This window comes from Leptopilina heterotoma, unplaced genomic scaffold (assembly GCF_015476425.1).
Source record: "Leptopilina heterotoma isolate Lh14 unplaced genomic scaffold, ASM1547642v1 Lhet_235, whole genome shotgun sequence".
NCBI lineage: Eukaryota > Metazoa > Arthropoda > Insecta > Hymenoptera > Figitidae > Leptopilina > Leptopilina heterotoma.
In genome coordinates, this window is record NW_025110952.1 from 1,747,615 (window position 1) to 1,771,363 (window position 23,749).

Sequence of the window (23,749 nt, forward strand, 5' to 3'; positions counted from 1 at the left end):
GGTGAAAAATAATCACGACATCCATGATTTTAAAATAAAATCCCATGAAAATTTTAATTATTACCTACTTTTATTTTGAATTATAAAAGTCTTAAAAAAATAAATTATATAGTGACTTGAGTCAGTTTTCCGAGTTTTTACATCACAAATAAAGAAAGGAAAAACATACAGTTTTCTTTCTACATATTTACATTATATGTCTATGATTAACTCAACAAAGTTTGAAGAAAATCGAGAATATAACTTCCAAGATCCTCGTCTTCATTTGTCCAGGATACATAAACACTTTTTTGATTTTCATCATCGCCTTCAACTTTGACTAACACCGATTCTACTGATATGGAGCCATCCGTCAACTGTACGGTCCAACCTTGCAGTCTGTCTTTTAACGGTTGAAAGAGTTTTTGTGTCGTGGCGTGAGCCGGTCCAGAATCCTGGACACATATTGTGGATGTAAATCTTACAATATGTTTAGCGATACCAGTACTTTTGGCGACCTGTAAATAAGAATAGAAATCTTAATCTTTAAAAATTCAAATATCAAACCTGTTTAAACTATTTTATAATACAAAAAAGCGTTAAACTTTTCAGAAACCCCTTTTCAGGGTTGCCACGCAACCTGAAAACCTGGAAATGTCGGGGAATTTTATAAACCTTAAAAAAAACCTGGAAAAGTCAGGGAATTTTGATCGAAATCCTGGAAAATTGTTATTTTCTAAAGTTTATTCTTGAAATCTAATCTTACATAATTATTTCAAAATTAATTGAATTTTAAAAGAGTTGCGTTTACAATTTTCATATGTACAGATGAATTTCAAAAGATTTTAATTTGAAATTTTGTAGAATTTCAATTTTTAATTAATTTAATTAGAAATCGTCTTAAAGAACGTAGATTTTTGAATGTATATCAAGTTAGCAGTGCAACTTCACAAAATTCAAAAATGAACAATACTATAATTTGCCGTTAATTAATCGCTAATTAATTGTGAAAGAAATAATTTTGTCGTTTAAATATTTTTTTTTATACAGGGTGCCCTGCTAACTTGATGTCAAGTTAGCAGGGCACCCCCTTGAAACTGTTAAATCAATATATTTCGCAGAATTTCTTGCGCAAGAATTTACCGTTTTTTATCCGTAACAAATCCCATTAATCCTTTTGAAAAATAATTAAAGTTGCGAGGGCAAACAAAAGTTTTCGGCTTTAGAAGTGTAGAATAACCACTTTAACCGCACTCATAGGGTTATTCCTGTGTTTTGAATTTACCGCTTGTCGAATTTAAATTAATTGTGTCCGGGAAAAAATCGTATGATTATTTTCAACTTAACCCAAGTAGAAATGTAATACTGGCATAGTACTGATCTTGTACTGACTGCCAGTATTGCAGTACTGACTCCAGTACTAAGTCAGTACTGGGAAAACCCTGGCTGGTAACGCTGTCCAGTACTGATTTTTACCGGCGGTCAGTATAAGCTCCTTATTTAATTATTAAAGCATGGGGAGTAATTTATTGAATACTAATAATTATTATTAGTATTAATTATTATTAATTATTAGAATTCCTTTTATTAAAATAAGTTTTAAAAAAATATTTTTCTTATTTTTTCATTATTTATTTAAATCTTATTTATTTAAATTAATGACTAAATTATTATTATTACTGGTTATTAATTATTTAAACTTATACTTTATGTAACACTGTTAAGAATTATACACAAAACACTTAAAACTAAGACGGAAAAATATCGCACGCACGGGGGACCGAACCCTAGACCTCGAGGACGCAAGTCGAATACACATACCGCATAGCCACGCAAGCTCGGGAGTTATCTCGCATAAACTTCCTTTTGAATTGTGGGACCGATATATACAGTGCTTTAATAATAAATCCACTGCATATTATATTTATTTCAAGAAAAATTATTATACATATATCTTTATATACATTTTATCAAGTCATTATGTAGTAATTAATAGATACATCATAATAATATGGTAAAAATTATTAATATAATTATTTATTTATTATTTATAATCTAATTATTTATTAAAATAATAATAAAAAAAAATTTATTTAAGAAAAATTTTTGTTAAATAAATAAATAAAAATATATATACAGCTTTAAAAAATAAAATTTTTTTTTTTATTATTAATAATACGTAATAATTCTAAAAATAATTAATTAATAATAATTTATTATTATATTATTAAAATATATCTATTAGTTAATAATAAATTAATAAAATGTTTGATATTATTGTTGATGAATAATGTTTTTACAAATCTTTGCAAATATTTTAATTGTTAATAAATCAAACGATGTTTAATGTTTAATTACATTATAACAAATTTTGATTGTTTTTTTAACTCCTTCGCAGTACTGATTTAGTGTTAAGCCAGTTTTCTGCCAGTACTGATTTTAGAACTTTTCTAACTCCGACATAGTACTGATTCGGTTTTGGAGTCAGTATACTCCCAGTACTGATCGGGTTCCGAAAGTCAGTACCGACGGTCAGTACTGAGTCAGTACCATGTCGGTGTTTAACTCCGTCCTAACTCCGGACATTTCTACTTGGGAACATTAGATAATATCAAGTTAAGCCAACCTCCTATCTCAATTTTTTATATTTGTTTTCATTTTTATAAATTCCACACTTTCGCCACTAGTTGTGCAATGTACTATTGTACCAAATGATCAAAATATTAGTGTACGGAACCCGCTATTTCAGTGCAAGTGAAATTCGCACTTGCCCAGTTTTTTTTAAATGCCGTCTAACATAAAAATAAACAATTATGAAAAGATAAAAATTACTTCGGAGGCGAGGGAATATTAATTTAGTTAAAATTTCTAAAATTTTTGTAAGATCCTGGAAAAAAATTTCAAATATAGTGTTTTTCCTACCTTGGATCCTCTTGCAATTTTTTTTAATTACTTCATACATTAAAATTTACAATTATCAAAAGAAAAAATTGTTTCTAAGGCATGAAAATGATAATTTAATTGAATAAACAATTTAATTTAATACCGAGATTTTTTAAAAAATCATAACTATTATAAATGGTACAATATAAATTAAATTTATCAATCTTTTTCTGTGAAAGTCAGGTGGCAGATTGCACCCGTAGTAATTTCTTAAATCATTAATGCGCGCATAGAATTTTACTAGTAAATTGAATAAGTTAATAAAATATCTCTGAATATCTATAATATATTTAAAATATAAGTAAATAACGTAAATATTTTTTCCCATTGACTATAAACGTTGTAAAAATAATCTCAGGGCATTCTAGCGATATTTTTATTATATCCCTAGGATATCCTGTGAATATCCTCTAGATATACCAAGGACAGCTATAAGATATCCCTACACTGTAAAAAATTTATGGAGTTAACGGACTCGGGAGTTGGGAGTGAAATTTTTTGAGTTAAAAATCAACTCTAGAAGAGAGTTAATTTACTAACTTCTACTAACTCCCTTTATCACAAAATTTTATTCACAACCATTGTTTACATGATTCTTTATGTTTTTTTATTATTGTAGATTATGTAAATGCAATATTATAAATAAAAAACCAAACGGTCCGGTTTACCCCAGGGGGTGGGGCAAACCGGACCGTTTGCAAAATTTTTTAAAGTTAACACAGCAACTTAACAATAAAAGATAAGGTATATGTGTCTCTGGGAAAAAGTTGCGCAATTAAATGATCATTCAAACAAGCCATCGAAAAGTGAAATCAGTTGATTCGTTTGGTCACAAGAGTCAAAAAACCGTTAGGGGGTCCGGTTTGCCCCACTCTACCCTATTAATTATTTTTAAGAAATAATCTTCTAAAAATTGAAAATTAAAGATTTTTAAATTCAAAAGTTAATAAACTAAAATAAATAAAAAATAAGTATAAACCAACTATTTACTACTTTTTTTACGTTATGGTACTATATATTTAAGTACTTTTTTTTAGATTTCAGCAACTCGAAGCTACTATTTCTTTTTTTTTTTGAGAATTTGCACTACTTTAAATTCGCTAATACAAGAAATAAAAATATATTTTAATAAAATTTCGCAAAGAAATTCAATTATTCAGAAAAAATTGATAAAATTTATCCAAAATTTAATTATTTTCATAAATAATAAAATTTCTCCATTTTAAACATTTTAATAAAATTCTTCTTAGGAATTCAATTTTTTTTAAATTTTAATAAAATTCTTTACTATTACTATTTCTTTTCTAATACTATTTTAATTGAAATTTTGAAAAGAATTTAATTATTGTCCGAATTTTAATAAAAGGCTTCGCAGTAATTCAATTATTATTCAACTCATTAACAAAATTTCTGCAAGGCATTTAATTATTGTTATAAATTTGAATAAAATTTTTTTTAAAAATTCAATTATTTTCATGAATGATAAAATACTTTACAGAAATTCAATATTTGTGTTGTTACTTAAAATAATAAAATCCTTTGCAGAAAATAAAATATTCTCGTATAAATAACATTTTTACAGGGAATCAATTATTTTTATAAAAAATAAAATTCTTTTAGGAATTCAATTATTTTCATAAATAATAAAACTCATTGCAGAATTTCAATTATTTTTTATAAAATTTTAATCGTATTTCTCGAAAAATGTCACTATTCTCAAAAATTTTATTACAATTTGTTGATAACGATTCTTTATGGGAATTGAATTTTAAGAAACATTCAATTCAATTAAAATTTTAGATTAACAATTAAATATCAAAAGCAATATAGCGTGAATTTTTAAAAATAATTGAATTTTGAATAAATTTAATTGAACTTTGTAAATATTATTCTAAGTTTTTATATTTTAATATTTATTTCATTGAAGAATTTAGGAATATTTGAAATTTTGTAAAACTGAATATTGTAAACTATAATGGATTTAAAAATACCATCCTTCTAATTTTAGGTTAGGATTTTTGTCAAAATAATTGTGCGAATAAATTAACCGAGTTGAGTTGTACAATTCGAAACTCCGATTTTCGAATTGGCTAGTTTGATTCGAATTTACTTTCTCGGGATATCTTACATTTATACAGGACATCCTGAGGATATCCTAAAGATATCCTTTTGTTGTAAGGGTTGTTGCTTGTTATTTTAACACCAAATTCGTTATTAAAATAACCTTTCTATTTTCTTTGCATTGCAAGTCATTTAAATAACACCTTTTTAACTCTGCACCCAGAAAAAATTTGTTTAAAACAAAGAAAAATTGTTTTTTTAAAATCCCTTTTTAAATTGAAAATGAAATTTGTTTTAATAAAAAAAAATCTTCCTTGCTTTTGCAAAAAAGTTTTTAAATGTTTTTAATAGAGGTGTAGTGCAAAATTCGAATCGAAAGTAAATTCGAATCGAAATACGAATTCGAAGTTTCGAATTTCGAATTGGCCGATTCGAATCGAAAGAAAATTCGAATCGAAATACCAATTCGAAGTTTCGAATTTCGAATTGGCCGATTCGAATCGAAAGAAAATTCGAATCGAAATACGAATTCGAAGTTTCGAATTGGCCGATTCGAATCGAAAGTAAATTGGAATCGAACTAGCCAATTCGAAAATCGGAGTTTCGAATTGTACAACTCAACTCGGTTAATTTATTCGCACAATTATTTTGACAGAAATCCTAACCTAAAATTAGTAGGCTGATATTCATAATACAGCTATCTATAGTACTTTGAAACTTTTTCTTAAAAATTGTCTATATATTTTTTATTAATTCTATAATTTTAATATATAAACAACATACAAATACCAATAATTTTTAATATTTCTTATTAATAATTAATAATTATTTTTAAGTAATAACAAATATTTTTCTGAACATTGAAAATTAAAAATTTGAAAATTATAAAGTTAATAAAGAAAAATAAATGTATATTTATTATAGAGGAAGAATTCATTTTATTTTTAATTTTCAAAAATAAGCAATTATAAAATTAAATTTTTAGAAATTTCCATGGTTATAAAGTTACGTTATTATTATAAATTTAATTTTAAATATACAATAATATTTCAGCATATTTTTATTTATTTAACTTCTTTATATTATCATAAAAAAATACTTAGATGTGTTCTTTATTTTATAGTAATGTAAATTATTTGTTTTCTTAAATTAAATAAATTAAATAAAATTTTTTTAAATTAATAACAAAATTATAAGTTGTATTTAAATCAAGTAAATAATTATAATTTTTACAAATAAATTTTAATTGTAATAAATTAACTTTTTTGATTCAAAATTTTCTAAATTTTAAGAAAAATGTTTTCCTAAAAATATAATTTTTTAAATCTAATTAATTATAAAATGACTTTGTATTCTTTCTTTATTGTTTATATTTTTTTTATAGTATATAATTGCTCTTCATGTATACCCCATTCGGGTTTTTACATATTTGACAACCCCCCTATTATTCTCCAAATTTCCCCAGATTTCCCCAAATACCCCCTATTTGCGGTCCGCAGCCGACTTTTATTAGAAGTACTCGTATTCACATGGCCCTCTCTGGCCATAGTTAAGGGAAACTACGGAAAACCTTTAACTGAGTACAGCCGATTTATCGACGCCGAGTCTTGGATGTATAAATTCGAAGTCTCGAATATTACACAACCAAGTCCTCGACGTTCAAATCGCCCGCTCAGATTATCTCACGTGCCGGAAAAATCCCAGGCTAATGGGCGCGAACCAAGTACCCTTGGTCCATCTCGCCGAGCGAGGCATTTATCCGACTGAGCTAATCTGTCGGTGATTAAATTCTTAATTTTAGAATATCAATTTTTCTTTGTGGGCAGTATATATCTATTATCCATATTTCTATACGCTTGAAGTTCCTTTTGTTCAAGTGTTCAATTTCGAATTGGCCGATTCGAATCGAAAGAAAATTCGAATCGAACTACCAATTCGAAAGTAAATTCGAATCAAACTAGCCAATTCGAAAATCGGAGTTTCGAATTGTACAACTCAACTCGGTTAATTTATTCGCACAATTATTTTGACAAAAATCCTAACCTAAAATTAGAAGGATGGTATTTTTAAATCCATTATAGTTTACAATATTCAGTTTTACAAAATTTCAAATATTCCTAAATTCTTCAATGAAATAAATATTAAAATATAAAAACTTAGAATAATATTTACAAAGTTCAATTAAATTTATTCAAAATTCAATTATTTTTAAAAATTCACGCTATATTGCTTTTGATATTTAATTGTTAATCTAAAATTTTAATTGAATTGAATGTTTCTTAAAATTCAATTCCCATAAAGAATCGTTATCAACAAATTGTAATAAAATTTTTGAGAATAGTGACATTTTTCGAGAAATACGATTAAAATTTTATAAAAAATAATTGAAATTCTGCAATGAGTTTTATTATTTATGAAAATAATTGAATTCCTAAAAGAATTTTATTTTTTATAAAAATAATTGATTCCCTGTAAAAATGTTATTTATACGAGAATATTTTATTTTCTGCAAAGGATTTTATTATTTTAAGTAACAACACAAATATTGAATTTCTGTAAAGTATTTTATCATTCATGAAAATAATTGAATTTTTAAAAAAAATTTTATTCAAATTTATAACAATAATTAAATGCCTTGCAGAAATTTTGTTAATGAGTTGAATAATAATTGAATTACTGCGAAGCCTTTTATTAAAATTCGGACAATAATTAAATTCTTTTCAAAATTTCAATTAAAATAGTATTAGAAAAGAAATAGTAATAGTAAAGAATTTTATTAAAATTTAAAAAAAATTGAATTCCTAAGAAGAATTTTATTAAAATGTTTAAAATGGAGAAATTTTATTATTTATGAAAATAATTAAATTTTGGATAAATTTTATCAATTTTTTCTGAATAATTGAATTTCTTTGCGAAATTTTATTAAAATATATTTTTATTTCTTGTATTAGCGAATTTAAAGTAGTGCAAATTCTCAAAAAAAAAAAGAAATAGTAGCTTCGAGTTGCTGAAATCTAAAAAAAAGTACTTAAATATATAGTACCATAACGTAAAAAAAGTAGTAAATAGTTGGTTTATACTTATTTTTTATTTATTTTAGTTTATTAACTTTTGAATTTAAAAATCTTTAATTTTCAATTTTTAGAAGATTATTTCTTAAAAATAATTAATAGGGTAGAGTGGGGCAAACCGGACCCCCTAACGGTTTTTTGACTCTTGTGACCAAACGAATCAACTGATTTCACTTTTCGATGGCTTGTTTGAATGATCATTTAATTGCGCAACTTTTTCCCAGAGACACATATACCTTATCTTTTATTGTTAAGTTGCTGTGTTAACTTTAAAAAATTTTGCAAACGGTCCGGTTTGCCCCACCCCCTGGGGTAAACCGGACCGTTTGGTTTTTTATTTATAATATTGCATTTACATAATCTACAATAATAAAAAAACATAAAGAATCATGTAAACAATGGTTGTGAATAAAATTTTGTGATAAAGGGAGTTAGTAGAAGTTAGTAAATTAACTCTCTTCTAGAGTTGATTTTTAACTCAAAAAATTTCACTCCCAACTCCCGAGTCCGTTAACTCCATAAATTTTTTACAGTGTAGGGATATCTTATAGCTGTCCTTGGTATATCTAGAGGATATTCACAGGATATCCTAGGGATATAATAAAAATATCGCTAGAATGCCCTGAGATTATTTTTACAACGTTTATAGTCAATGGGAAAAAATATTTACGTTATTTACTTATATTTTAAATATATTATAGATATTCAGAGATATTTTATTAACTTATTCAATTTACTAGTAAAATTCTATGCGCGCATTAATGATTTAAGAAATTACTACGGGTGCAATCTGCCACCTGACTTTCACAGAAAAAGATTGATAAATTTAATTTATATTGTACCATTTATAATAGTTATGATTTTTAAAAAAATCTCGGTATTAAATTAAATTGTTTATTCAATTAAATTATCATTTTCATGCCTTAGAAACAATTTTTTCTTTTGATAATTGTAAATTTTAATGTATGAAGTAATTAAAAAAAATTGCAAGAGGATCCAAGGTAGGAAAAACACTATATTTGAAATTTTTTTCCAGGATCTTACAAAAATTTTAGAAATTTTAACTAAATTAATATTCCCTCGCCTCCGAAGTAATTTTTATCTTTTCATAATTGTTTATTTTTATGTTAGACGGCATTTAAAAAAAACTGGGCAAGTGCGAATTTCACTTGCACTGAAATAGCGGGTTCCGTACACTAATATTTTGATCATTTGGTACAATAGTACATTGCACAACTAGTGGCGAAAGTGTGGAATTTATAAAAATGAAAACAAATATAAAAAATTGAGATAGGAGGTTGGCTTAACTTGATATTATCTAATGTTAAGTTGAAAATAATCATACGATTTTTTCCCGGACACAATTAATTTAAATTCGACAAGCGGTAAATTTAAAACACAGGAATAACCCTATGAGTGCGGTTAAAGTGGTTATTCTACACTTCTAAAGCCGAAAACTTTTGTTTGCCCTCGCAACTTTAATTATTTTTCAAAAGGATTAATGGGATTTGTTACGGATAAAAAACGGTAAATTCTTGCGCAAGAAATTCTGCGAAATATATTGATTTAACAGTTTCAAGGGGGTGCCCTGCTAACTTGACATCAAGTTAGCAGGGCACCCTGTATAAAAAAAAATATTTAAACGACAAAATTATTTCTTTCACAATTAATTAGCGATTAATTAACGGCAAATTATAGTATTGTTCATTTTTGAATTTTGTGAAGTTGCACTGCTAACTTGATATACATGATTTTTGAGAAATTTTAATTATTCCAATTCTTCTAAAATTAGTTAAATTTTTTAATATATATTTTTAATTGATTTTATTAAAAATAATGGATTTATAGAAGAATTTTAATTAAAAACACTAAAAGAAATTGAATTTTGAAGCAATTACAAATGATTGCAGAAATTTAATTATTTTCAAAAGAAGTAAAATTCTTCTTAGAAATTCAATTATTTTCAACAATTTTAATAAAATTTATGTCAAAATTTCGAATTATTTTCAAAAATATTTTCCTCAATTCAATGATTTTAAAATAGACATCTACTACTTTAATAACATTTTTCAAAAGAATTCAATTATTTAAAAAAATTTTTAATAAAATTCTACGCAAACATTTAATTATTTTCATAAATAATAACATTTTTTACAGGAATTCAATTCTTTTCATAAATAATAAAACTCATCGCAGACTTTCATTTATTTTTAATACAAATTTAATGGAATTCCTCGAAAAATGAAATTATTCTTAAAAATTTTATTCAAATTTATCAAATAAATTCATTTATTTTAAAAACCTTTGCTACAATTTATTTATTAGAATTTAATTATTATTTTCTATAAAGTTTTAATTAAATTTTCTTTGAAAAAATTAAATTATTTTGAAAAATTTTAATGAAATTCTTTGTAACAATTCAATTTTTTTCAAAATAATTTTAATAAAATTCTTCGTAGAATTTTAAATAATTTCAAAAATTTGTCATAATTCAATTATTTTCAATGTCTACTATTTTCAATAAAATTTCATAAAAGAATTCAATTATTTAAAAAGATATTTTAATAAAATTCGTCTCAAGAATTCAATTATTTTTAAAAATTAATATAATTCTTTGCAGAAATTTAATTGTGTTCAATAATTTACAAAAATTCTCGTCAAAATTTCAATAATCTTTATAAATTTTTCTCTGGAATTCAATTATTTTCAAAAATTTTAATAAAATTCTTGTCGAAATTTCAATTATTTTCAAAAACTCTTAATAAATTCTTTGGGGAAATTCAATTATTTTTAATTAAAATTTTAATCAAATTTCCGAAAAATGAACTTATTTTTAAAAATTATGTTAAGATTTGTCAAGAGAAATCAAATATTTAAAAATTTGTTGTGAAAATTCTTTCTGAGAGTTCAATTTTACGAAATATTCAATTATTCAATAAATTATTCATTTTTGTATTTCAATAATTGAATTCTCGTAGATTTTTTTTTAGTAAATATTGATTTAAAAATTAATTTCAGTTAAAATTTTAATAAAATTCTTAGCAAAATTTCAATTATTTACAAAAATTTTTTTTAAATTCTTTGCAGAAATTCAATTGTGTTCAAAATTTGTTAAAAATTTTAATAAAATTCTTGGCAAAATTTCAATTATTTTCAAAAATTTTCTTCAATTCAATGATTTTTAATATCTACTATTTTAATAACATATTCCAAAAGAATTTCATTATTAAAAAAAAATTCAATAAAATTCTACACAAACATTCAATTATTTTCATAAATAATAAAAATTTTTAAAGCAATTCAATTATTTACAAATTTTTTATAAATTCCTTCGCAATAATTCAATTATTATTTTCACAATTAATAAAATTTGTATTCAATTATTTTCGTAAATAATAAAATTATTTTTAGGAATTCAATTATTTTCATAAAATAATAAAATTCATTGTAGAAATTCAATTATCTTTATTCTTAAAAATTTTATTAAAATTCGTCAAAAGAATTGAATTATTTAAAAATTTATTAATAAAATTCTTTATGAGAATTCAATTTTAAGAAACATGGAATTATTCAATATGAGAATTTAATTTTAAGAAAAACTAAATTAATAAATTATTTATTTTTGTATTTAAAGAATTGAATTCTCGTAGAATATTCTAATAAAAATGGTTTTAAAACTGAATTTCAGTTAAAATTTTAGATTATAATTAAATATTAAAAGTATTATAACGAGGATTTTTTGTTGTTGAAATAATTGAATTTTGAAAAGGTTTCAGATTAAAATCTTTGAAAATTTGAGTTTTTCATATTTTTAACTAAACAATTCTGTGGAATTAATTTTTTGTTTTTGGGACATTAATAATTCAGAAATAAAAAAATTCTTTTCAGAAATACAATTATTTTCATAAACAATAAAACTCATAACAGAATTTCAATTATTTTTAAGACAATTTTAATCGAAATCCTACAAAAATGTAATTATGCTTAAAACTTTTAATACAATTTGTCAAAAGAATTCAATTATTTTTAAAAATTTTGTTGATAAATTTATTTATGAGAATTCAATTTAAAAAAAAATGTTAAATTATTCAATAAGTTGTTAATTTTTGTATATTGCAATAATTAAATTCTCGTAGAATTTTCTAATAAAAATTGATTTAAACATGAATGATGTGAATTTTTAGAAATAATTGAATTTTGTGAAGGTTTCAAAATTAAAATCTTTGAAAATTTGAATTTTTCGTACTTTTTGATTTTAACAATTTTGTAGAATTAATTTTTTTTTAAAAATGTTTAATTGAATTTTTCTTTAATTCTTCAAGTTTTTATTTTCTAATATATATTTAATTGAAGAATGTCAGAATAATCGAAATTACGTTAAATTGTAAACAAAAGAATTTGGAAATTCTCAAAGAACTTTTTCAAAAATTATAAAAAAAATTGATTTAAAGAAGAATTTTAGTTTAAAATTCTAGAAATGAAAAATTGAATTGAAATGAAAATAATTTTGAAGAAATTACAGTAATAATATTTTTATAATATAAAATAATGATAGTATCAAGTTTTACTGATTATAAAATATGAAGAAAGCGATTACTTCGCGTCGAAGACTCGATATCTTCATGTTTTATAATAAATATTTTTATGTTATTGAATTTAAAATTTTTGAAAATCTTAATTTCTGTAAAAAAATAATAATGATTAAATATTCATTTAAAAATGAAGTCATTGATGTTTTTGAGTAATTTTACAATTAAAGAAATTCGTAAATATATATATGTAATAGAACAGGAAAAAAGACGTTTTGTCTGGAAATCAGGGAGTTTGGTAAAATTAAAAATAAAATTAAAATTAAAAATTATATTTGGTAAAATATAAATGTAGTTTTAAAAATCTGGAAAAATTCCGTTTTTTTAATCTGGAAAACCTGTAAAAGTCAGGGAAATTGAAATGAGGAAAAGCGTGGCAACCCTGAATTATCAAACCTATTTAAACTATTTTATAATACAAAAAGGCGCCAAAATTTTCAAAAAAAAAAAAAAAAACCTTTTTAGCAAAGAAAAAAATACTTTTTCATAAAGGTATGTTAATAATTTCGAAATTACCTCATCAGTGTCAACGAGGCAAACTCCGTCCTCTCTTAAAATTAAAACACCATGAAGTAATCGACGTCTCTTGGGATCAGGAGGCAGTGCCGAGTACCGTTTAGCTTCGGCTTTAAGTAAAGCAAGCGACGTATCGACTGCAACTTTCGACACTGTTGTAATAACACAAGTTTCGCCATTCGCCGGATTATAACAATTCACACCAAATTCTTGTCTTATTTTCTCCTTGAGATATTCCATTTTAGCAAATTCGCCATGAACCAACATGACACTCTTTGGTTCACAACTCTGAATTAATTGCATAATTCCCTTAGCGTCGGCGTGCGCCGAAAAAGACATATACTCAACGGCCATTTTAACTTCAACAATTTGACGATTCTCGAATTCAATTCTTTTAATGCCACTGAGAACTTTATGGCCAACGGTGCCCTGAACGCAGAAACCGGGCATTATCACCATATTCGCATCATTTGGCGCCCATTTTTTAAAGATCTGCAACGAAAGACCCGCGTGCAACATACCCGGAGTGGCAAACACAACCATTGCCCCTGGATTATCTATGTAGGCCTTATCGAATGGTTTTATGTGCTTAAAGTCAAACATGTTACGTTGAACGAAAGTTTTTTTAATTTTCTGATTAGTCCAAGTGATGAACATTTTATAATAGTTATTTGCCTTCTCCGTTAGACCCAAGGCAAAGTATACTGGCACTTTGAGATTCATTCGCTCCCAATAGGTCTCCAATAGAATGCATAATTCTTGCGCACGGCCAAGAGCGAAAACTGGTATTAATACTTTGCCACCTCTATCAATACATTCATGGACCTAGAAAAATTTATAATTTATATTGAGACAGTAAGTAATTTATTTAGTCTCCGTAAATCCCGCAAAAGTCCGTAACTTTACTTCAAGTCCATAAAAGTTGTTTTTTAAAAAAAAAGGACCGCAAAGTCCGTAATTTGATTGAAAAAGGTCCGTAAAGTCGTATAAATTGTACGATATAATTTGGATAATTTTAGAGAAATTACAAATGATTGTAGAAAATCAATTATTTTCGAAAGTAATAAAATTCTTCGCAAAAATTCAATTATGTTCAAAATTTTTTTTAAGTTCTCGTTAAAATGTCAATTATCTTTAGAAATAATTAAATTCTCGTTAAAATGTCAATTATCTTTAGAAATAATTAAATTCCTCTTCGAAATTCAATTATTTTCAAAAATTTTAATAAAATTCTTGTCAAAATTTCGAATTATTTTCAAAAATATTTTCCTCAATTCAATGATTTTTAATAGGAATCTACGATTCTAATAAAATTTTCTAAAAGAATTCAATTATTAAAAAAAAAAATTTAATAAAATTCTACACAAACCTTTCATTATTTTCACAAAATAATAAAAATTTCACAGAAATTCAATTATTTACAAATTTTGCAAAAATTTCTTAGCCATAATTCAATTATTTTCATAAATAATAAAATTGTTTTTAGGACTTTAATTATGTTCATAAATAATAAAATTTATAGCAGAATTTTGATTATTTTTAATAAAATTTTATTCGAATTCCTCGAAAAATTTTTCCTCGATAAATATAATTATTCATAAAAATTATATTAAGATTCATCAAAAGAATTCAATTATTTAAAAATTTGTTGATGAAATTCTTTATGAGAATTTATTTTCAAGAAGAAATCAATTATTCAATAAATTATTTATTTTTGTATTTAAATAATTGAATTCTCCTAGAATTTTCAAATTAAAACTGATTTTGAAATTAATTTTTTTTGAAATTTTAGATAATTGAATATTAAAAGCATTGGAGTATGAATTTTTGGAAAAAATTAAATTTTAAAAAGGTTTCAAATTAAAATCTTGGAAAATTTGAATTTTTCATATTTTTCAACTAACAATTCTGCATAATTAATTTTTTTTAAAGTTCTCGTCAAAATTTCAATTATCTTTTCAAATAATAAAATTCTTCGCAAAAATTCAATTCTTTTAAAAAATTTTAATAAAATTCTTGTTAAAATTTCAATTATCTTTAGAAATAATTAAATTCTTCTCTGAAATTCAATTATTTTCAAAAATTTTAATAAAATTTTTGGCAAAATTTCAATTATTTTCAAAAATTTCTCTCAATCCAATGATTTTTATTAGGAATCTACTATTCTAATAAAATTTTCCAAAAGAATTCAATTATTTAAAAAACAATTTATTAAATTCTACACAAACCTTTAATTATTTTCAAAAAATAATAAAAATTTTACTGAAATTTCATTATTTACAAATTTTTTTATAAATTTCTTCGCAATCATTCAATTATTTTCTTAAATAATAAAATTTTTACAGGGATTCAATTATTTTGGTAAATAATAAAATTCTTATTAGAAATTCAATTTTTTTGATAAATAATAAAACTCATCGCAGAATTTCAATTAATATTTTTAATACAATTTTAATCGAATTCCTCGAAAAAATGTAATTATTTTTAAAAATTTTATTTAAATTCGTCAAAAAAATTCAATTATTTAAAAATTTATTTATAACATTTTTTATGAGAATTCAATTTTAAGAAACATGCAATCAATAAATTGTTTTTTTTTGTATTTAAATAATTGAACTCTAGAAGAATTTTCTCATAAAAATTGATTTAAAAATGGATTTCACTTAAAATTTTCCATTATAATTGAATATTAAAATCATTAGATCGTAAATTTTTTAAAATAATTGAATTTTGAAAAGGTTTCAGATTAAAATCTTTGAAAATTTGAATTTTTCATATTTTTAACTAAGAATTCTGTCAAATTGATTTTTTTTTTTTGAGAATGTTTAATTGCGGATTTTTTTATATTATTTGAATTTTTTATTTTCTAATATATTTAATTAAATAATTTAGGAATAATTGAAATTTCGTAAAATTGAATATTGTAAAGAAATGAATTTAAAAATTGTCAAAGAACTTTTTCGAAAATTATTGAAATAATTGATTTTAAGAAGCATTACAGTTAAAAATTCTTAAAAATAATAATTGAATTGATAATGATTTTATCTCTCGGTCGTCTTGAATTTTTATAAAACATGAAGAAATGGATCACTCCGAGTCTTTGACTCGGAGTTATCGATTTCTTCATGTTTTATAGTATAAAAAATTTTAATTTATAGTTTTAAGTAAAATGGTCTCTTATTTTACAATTTTCATAAAAAATAGATGAACTTGAAAAGATTTTAATTTTAAATTTTACAAAATTTTAGAATAATTGCAAAAATTCAATTATTTTCAAAAATAATAAAATTCATCGCAGAAATTCAATTATATTAAAAAATTTAAAGAAATTCTCGTCAAAATTTCAATTATCTTTAAAAATAATAACATTCTTTTTCGAAATTCAATTATTTTCAAAAAATTTTAATAAAATTCTTGGCAAAATTTTAATTATTTGCAAAAATTTTCCCATATTCAATGATATTCAATATCTAATATTTTAATAAAGTTTTCTAAAAGAATTCAATTTTTAAAAAAAAATTTTATTAAAATCCTACGCAAACGTTTAATTATTTTTATAAATAATAAAATAATTTTACAAGAATTCTATTATTTACAAACTTTTTTATAAATTTCTTCGCAATAATTTCATTATTTTCATAAATAATCAAACTCAGCGCTGAATTTCAATTATTTTTAGTACAATTTGAATCAAATACCTCGAAAAATGTAATTATTTTTAAAAAATTTTATTAAAATTCGTCAAAAGAATTTATTTGTTTAAAATTTTGTTAATAAAATTTTTTATGAGAATTCAATATTAAGAAACATTGAATTATTCAATACGAATTATTTATTTGCATTTTATTTTTATTTAAATAATTGAATTCTCGTAGAATTTTCTAATAGAAATTGATTTTAGTGAATTTCAGTTAAAATTTTACATACTAATCGAATATTAAAAGCATTAAAGAGCGAATTTTGAGAAATAATTGAATGTTGAAAAAGTTTCAGATTAAAATCTTTGAAAATCTGAATTTTTCGTATTTTTAACTAATAATTCTGTAGAATTAATTTTTTTTCAAAAAGGTTAATTAAAATTTATTCGAAGTTTTTATTTTCAAATATATATTTAATTGAAGAATTTCCGAATAATCGATGAAATTTCGTAAAAGTGAATTGTAAACAAATACATTTGAAAATTCTCAGAATCTGATTAAAAATTATTGTAAATAAATTGATTTAAAGAAGAATTTTTTACTTTTTTATTACTTTTTTTTTACTATTTTATGAAAATATGTGAACTTTGGAGAAGAATTTTTTTTAAAATATCGAATTGAAAATAATTGAATTCTTATGAAGAATTTTACTATATTTATAAAAATAATTGAAATGTTTCGAAAGAATTTTATAGAAATATTTTGGTTTTTGGTGTATCATTGAACGGTCGATACAATTAATTTAATTATTAAAAGACCCTTTAAAGTATTTTCGGGAAAAGAAGCCGTTGCTGATGAATCGAGAAGTTAAAAATAGAGATTTTGACGTTCGTACCTTTTTCAAAAAGTCCCTTTCACGACATCTCTTGGAATCACGAATAGTTGTTGCGTATGTAGACTCTGAAATTAATAAATCCGGTCTACATTTGTCTATCCAGGCGGCACCCAAATGCCTGTCTGGAGTCATATTATAATCCCCGGTATAGACAATAGATTGCGATCCAACTCGAACATGAAACATTGACGCTCCCAATACATGTCCAGCATAATAAGCTTTTATTTCCAATTCTGAATCGACCATCACTGACTGATGTAGAGTGACAGCGATAACTTTCTTCATACAATCCTTAATCATTTGCGAGGTAAAGAAATTACTCTCTCCTTTACGTTCAACAGCAACTTTGCGCATATCTTCTAATAGAATTGGCGCAATAGCCTTTGTAGGATGTGTCATGTATATTGGACCCGTGTATCCAACCTGTTAAAGAAAAAAGATTATTATTTTTCTGACAAAGTGATAATAAACGAATGTACAGTGAGAATCCAAGGGACCGAGAATTTTGTCTCACTTACACAAGTTTCTTACTTATAATTCTATAAAACATGAAGATATCGATAACTCCGATTCTTCGACTCGGAGTAATCGCTTTCTTCATGTCTTATAATCATTCAAACTTGATACTATCATTATTTTATTATATAATAATATTGTTACTGTAATTTCTTCAAAATTATTTTCATTTCAGTTCAATTCTTCATTTCTAGAATTTTTAACTAAAATTCTTCTTGAAATCAATTTTTTTTCAATAATTTTTGAAAAAGTTCTTCTTTGAGAATTTTTAAATTCTTTTTGTTTACAATTTACGTAATTTCGATTATTCTGACATTCTTCATTTAAATTTATAATAGAAAATAAAAACTTGAAGAATTAAAGAAAAATTCCATTAAACTTTTTTTAAAAAAATTAATTCTACAGAATTGTTAATCAAAAAGTACGAAAAGTTAAAGTTTTCAAAGATTTTAATTTTGAAACCTTCACAAAATTTAATTATTTCTAAAAATTCACATCATTCACCTTTTAACATTCAATTATTATCTAAAATTCATGTTTAAATCAATTTTTATTAGAAAATTCTACGAGAATTTAATTATTGCAATATACAAAAATTAACAACTTATTGAATAATTTAACATTTTTTTTTAAATTGAATTCTCATAAAGAATTTTATCAACAAAATTTTTAAAAATAATTGAATTCTTTTGACAAATTGTATTAAAAGTTTTAAGCATAATTACATTTTTGTAGGATTTCGATTAAAATTGTCTTAAAAATAATTGAAATTCTGTTATGAGTTTTATTGTTTATGAAAATAATTGAATTTGTAAAAAGAATTTTCTTATTTATGAATTATTTATGTCCCAAAAACAAAACATTAATTCCACAGAATTGTTTAGTTAAAAATATGAAAAACTCAAATTTTCAAAGATTTTAATCTGAAACCTTTTCAAAATTCAATTATTTCAAAAAAAAAATCCTCGTTATAATACTTTTAATATATAATTATAATCTAAAATTTTAACTGAAATTCAGTTTTAAAAAAATTTTTATTAGAATATTCTACGAGAATTCAATTCTTTAAATACAAAAATGAATAATTTATTAAGTTAGTTTTTCTTAAAATTAATTTCTCATAAAAATTTTATCAACAAATGTTTATACAATTTACCGAGAAATTCGATTAAAATTGCGTTAAAAATAATTGAAATTCTACAATGAGTTTTATTATTTTATGAAAATAATTGAATTCCTAAAAAGAATTTTATTATTTACGAAAATAATTGAATAGAAATTTTATTAATTATGAAAATAATTGAATTATTGCAAAGAAATTTATAAATAATTTGTAAATAATTGAATTGCTGTAAAATTTTTTATTATTTATAAAAATAATTGAATGTTTGTGTAGAATTTTATTGAATTTTTTTTTAATAATGAAATTCTTTTCGAATATGTTATTAAAATAGTAGATATTAAAAATCATTGAATTGAAGAAAATTTTTGAAAATAATTGAAATTTTGCCAAGAATTTTATTAAAATTTTTAACAAATTTTGAACACAATTGAATTTCTGCAAAGAATTTTAAAAAAATTTTTGTAAATAATTGAAATTTTGCCAAGAATTTTATTAAAATTTTAACTGAAGTTAATTTTTAAATCAATATTTACTAAAAAAAATCCACGAGAATTCAATTATTGAAATACAAAAATGAATAATTTTATTGAATAATTGAATATTTCGTAAAATTGAACTCTCAGAAAGAATTTTCTCAACAAATTTTTAAATATTTGATTTCTCTTGACAAATCTTAACATAATTTTTAAAAATAAGTTCATTTTTCGGAAATTTGATTAAAATTTTAATTAAAAATAATTGAATTTCTCCAAAGAATTTTTAAGGAGTTTTTGAAAATAATTGAAATTTTGCCAAGAATTTTATTGAAATTTTTGAAAATAATTGAATTCCGGAGAAAAATTTAAAAAGAGTATTGAAATTTTGATAAGAATTTTTGTAAATTATTGAACACAATTAAATTTCTACGAAGAATTATATTAATTTTTAAAAATAATTGAATTCTTGAGATGAATTTTATTATAATGTCTTTTTAAATAATTGAGTTCTTTTATGAAATTTTATTGAAATAGTAGACATTAAAAGTAATTGAATTTTGACAAATTTTTGAAATTATTTAAAATTCTACGAAGAATTTTATTAAAATTATTTTGAAAAAAATGAATTGTTACAAAGAATTTCATTAAAATTTTTGAAAATAATTTAATTTTTTCAAGAAATTTAATTAAAACTCTATAGAAAATTATACTTAAATTCTAATAAATAAAATGTCGCAAAGGTTTTTAAAATAATTGAATTTCTTTGATGAATTTTATTAAAATTTTTAAGAATAATTTCATTTTTCGAGGAATTCCATTAAAATTGTATTAAAAATAATTGAAAGTCTGCGATGAGTTTTATTATTTATGGAAATAATTGAATTCGTGTATAAAAAATGTTATTATTTATGAAAATAATTAAATGTTTGCGTAGAATTTTATTAAAAAATTTTTTAAATAATTGAATTCTTTTGAAAAATTTTATTAAAGTAGTAGATGTCTATTTTAAAATCATTGAATTGAGGAAAAGTTTTTTAAAATAATTAAAATCTTGCCATAAATTTTATTAAAATTGTTGAAAATAATTGAATGTCTAAGAAGAATTTTACTTCTTTTGAAAATAATTGAATGTCTGCAATCATTTGTAATTGCTTTAAAATTCAATTTCTTTTAGTGTTTTTAATTAAAATTCTTCTATAAATCCATTATTTTTAAAAATCAATTAAAAATATATATTAAAAAATTTAACTAATTTCAGAAGAATTGGAATTGGAATTATTTACAAGAATTATTTACTAAAATTCATCTTGAAATCGATTATCTATATTAATTTTTAATAATTTTTGAAAAAGTCCTTTGACAATTTTCAAATCTATTTTTTTACAATATTCAATTTTACGAAATTTCAATTATTCATAAATTCTTTGATTAAATACATATTAGAAAATAAAAACTTCAAATAATATAAAAAAAATCCGCAATTAAACTTTCTCAAAAAAAAATTAATTCCACGGAATTCTTAGTTAAAAATATAAAAAATTCAAATTTTCAAAGATTTTAATCTGAAACCTTTTCAAAATTCAATTATTTCCAAAAATTTACGATCTAATGATTTTAATATTCAATTATAATGGAAAATTTTAACTGAAATACATTTTTAAATTAATTTTTATGAGAAAATTCTTGTAGAATTCAATTATTTAAATACGAAAAAAACAATTTATTGATTGCATGTTTCTTAAAATTAAATTCTCATAAAGAATTTAATTATTTCTAAAGATAATTAAAATTTTGATAAGAATTTTTTAAAATAATTGAATTTTTTAGAAGTTTATTATTTGAAAAGATAATAATTGAAATTTTGACGAGAACTTTTTAAAAAAAAATTAATTCCACAGAATTGTTAGTTGAAAAGTATGAAAAATTCAGATTTTTCAAGATTTGAATTTGAAACCTTTTAAAAATTCAATTTTTTCTAAAAATGTATGCTCCAATGCTTTTAATATTCAATTATTATTATTTAAAAATTTAAAAAAAAATTAATTTTCAAATCAGTTTTGATTAGAAAATTCTATGAGAATTCAATTATTTAAATACAAAAATAAATAATTTATTGAATTGATGACTTCTTACAAGTAAATTCTCATAAAGAATTTTATCAACAAATTTTTAAATAATTGAATTCTTTTAATGAATGTTAATAAAATTTTTATGAATAATATTACATTTTTCGAGGAATTCAAATAAAATTTTATTGAAAATAATCAAAATTCTGCCATAAATTTTATTATTTATGAAAATAATTGAAGTCCTAAAAAGAATTTTATTATTTATGAAAATAATTGAATTATGGCTAAGAAATTTATGCAAAATTTGTAAATAATTGAATTTCTGTAAAATTTTTATTATTTTGTGAAAATAATTATAGGTTTGTGTAGAATTTTATTAAATTTCTTTTTAAATAATTGAATTCTTTTGGAAAATTTTATTAGAATAGTAGATTAAATTTCTATTGAAAATCATTGAATTGAGGAAAATTTTTGAAAATAATTAGTTTTTGACGCTATCATTAGAAACATTTTATTTCTAAGTTTCTTACCATTTCAGTGAAATAAGGAAGTGCACCACAATGATCTAAGTGAAAGTGAGAAATTATAACGCAATCTATATAATTTGTTGTTGGACCCTCGGGAACAATGTAAGAAAAATCTGGAAATCTTCTCTCGTCATTAAAGCCCATGTGCATTCCACAGTCTAACATTATATTTTTACCTCCCATTGAAACTAAAATACAACTTCGACCAACATCCTGACCTGCACCGAGAGGCGTCACTTTAATATCTGGCATTTTTTTTTTACTTTATTCCGACTTTCAAATCTTGAAAAATTTTTATTTCAGCCCACAGCAGCACACTGTTAAAAAATAATTACAAAAAAGTTATTAATATTATTAAACTCTAACAGTAATGATTTTTAAGATTCTTAAAATATTAAATTTGTGCTAATTTTTTTAAAAATAGATTTATCATCTTTTGAAAACTTGCTCCTCATATAGAGAATTCTAAAAAAATGATTATTAACTAACTTAAATTTAAAAAGTTTAAATTTTGAATAATAGACTTTACTTGTTTTAATCGATTGAAATTTGGATAATTTGAATTAACAATTAAATTGAAACTCAAAATTGAATGTACTGAAGTTTAATTAGAATTAATAATTTATTTCACAATTTTGAGCAATAAAATAGTTATATATTTTTTTTTATTTAAAATATAGAATTTTAATTTAAAAAAACAATAAATTGAAATATTTTATTAATAATATTAACTGTTGTTATTTTGAAGAATTTTATGTTGTTTTAATCTAAAGTTATCATCTTCATCACTAACACCATTGTTACAAGAACTTAAAAATTTTATTTCTAACATTTTAATTTTGTTATGATAAATATTATGAATTTTACGTTGGATTAAACTAATTTTAAAAACTATTTGTCCGAATGTTTTCGTTTTATTCTCCTTCACTATAAGTTCTATAATAAAAAATTGACAATTTTGATTTATTTCATTGTTTTCAATGTTACACGCATTTTCCAATCAAAATTTAAAAAAAGAAATATCATAACCTTAAATAATTGGTGTTTTTCACTATACATATAAATTAAAATTTTTTTATAATTACTTTAAACGTTTATTGACGTAATATTGTGATGAAGAATAATAAAATTAATATACCGAACTTAAATCTCAAATATTACTTTCATATTTTTTTTTATAAAAAAAATAAACTAATCATATAACTGTTGAGATATATATTTAATAGTTTTTTTTATTCTTATCGTTTTCAGTAAACGCCGTGAGTTAGAAAAGGACAGAAATATGACTTGCGAGCGACTTGTGAAAACACCTTTAGTCGCTTGAATCTTTTTTAAATCATATAGTC

The 23,749-nt window shown here is 22.3% G+C and overlaps 1 protein-coding gene across 4 annotated transcripts; it reads right to left on the bottom strand.

Moving 5' to 3' along the window:
* Positions 1 to 51: 51 nt before the first annotated feature.
* Positions 52 to 23,646, bottom strand: LOC122502576 (integrator complex subunit 11). Of its 4 annotated transcripts, none has more exons than XM_043612709.1 (5): positions 23,489 to 23,646; positions 22,407 to 22,720; positions 17,693 to 18,115; positions 13,160 to 13,984; positions 52 to 497 (listed from the first exon to the last, which is right to left on the bottom strand). In XM_043612709.1, the coding sequence occupies exons 2-5, from the start codon at positions 22,653 to 22,655 to the stop codon at positions 207 to 209; spliced, it is 1,788 nt and encodes a 595-aa protein (XP_043468644.1). In that variant the 5' UTR covers positions 22,656 to 22,720; positions 23,489 to 23,646; the 3' UTR covers positions 52 to 206. The 4 variants fall into 4 exon arrangements, with proteins under 4 accessions (XP_043468644.1, XP_043468645.1, XP_043468648.1 ...); XM_043612710.1 differs by having other exon boundaries at positions 23,433 to 23,624; XM_043612713.1 differs by lacking the exon at positions 23,489 to 23,646 and adding an exon at positions 23,271 to 23,378.
* Between the last annotated feature and the right edge of the window lie 103 nt (positions 23,647 to 23,749).

What these genes read in the sequence shown, in the direction of transcription:
- LOC122502576 (XM_043612709.1), bottom strand. Translation starts at nt 22,655, where the DNA reads ATGCCAGATATTAAAGTGACGCCTCTCGGTGCAGGTCAGGATGTTGGT. An exon ending in AAAGGGACTTTTTGAAAAAG is followed by an intron (nt 13,985 to 17,692) that starts GTACGAACGTCA and finishes AAATTTTTCTAG; the next exon opens with GTCCATGAATGTATTGATAG. An exon ending in GCCTCGTTGACACTGATGAG is followed by an intron (nt 498 to 13,159) that starts GTAATTTCGAAA and finishes TCTTATTTACAG; the next exon opens with GTCGCCAAAAGTACTGGTAT.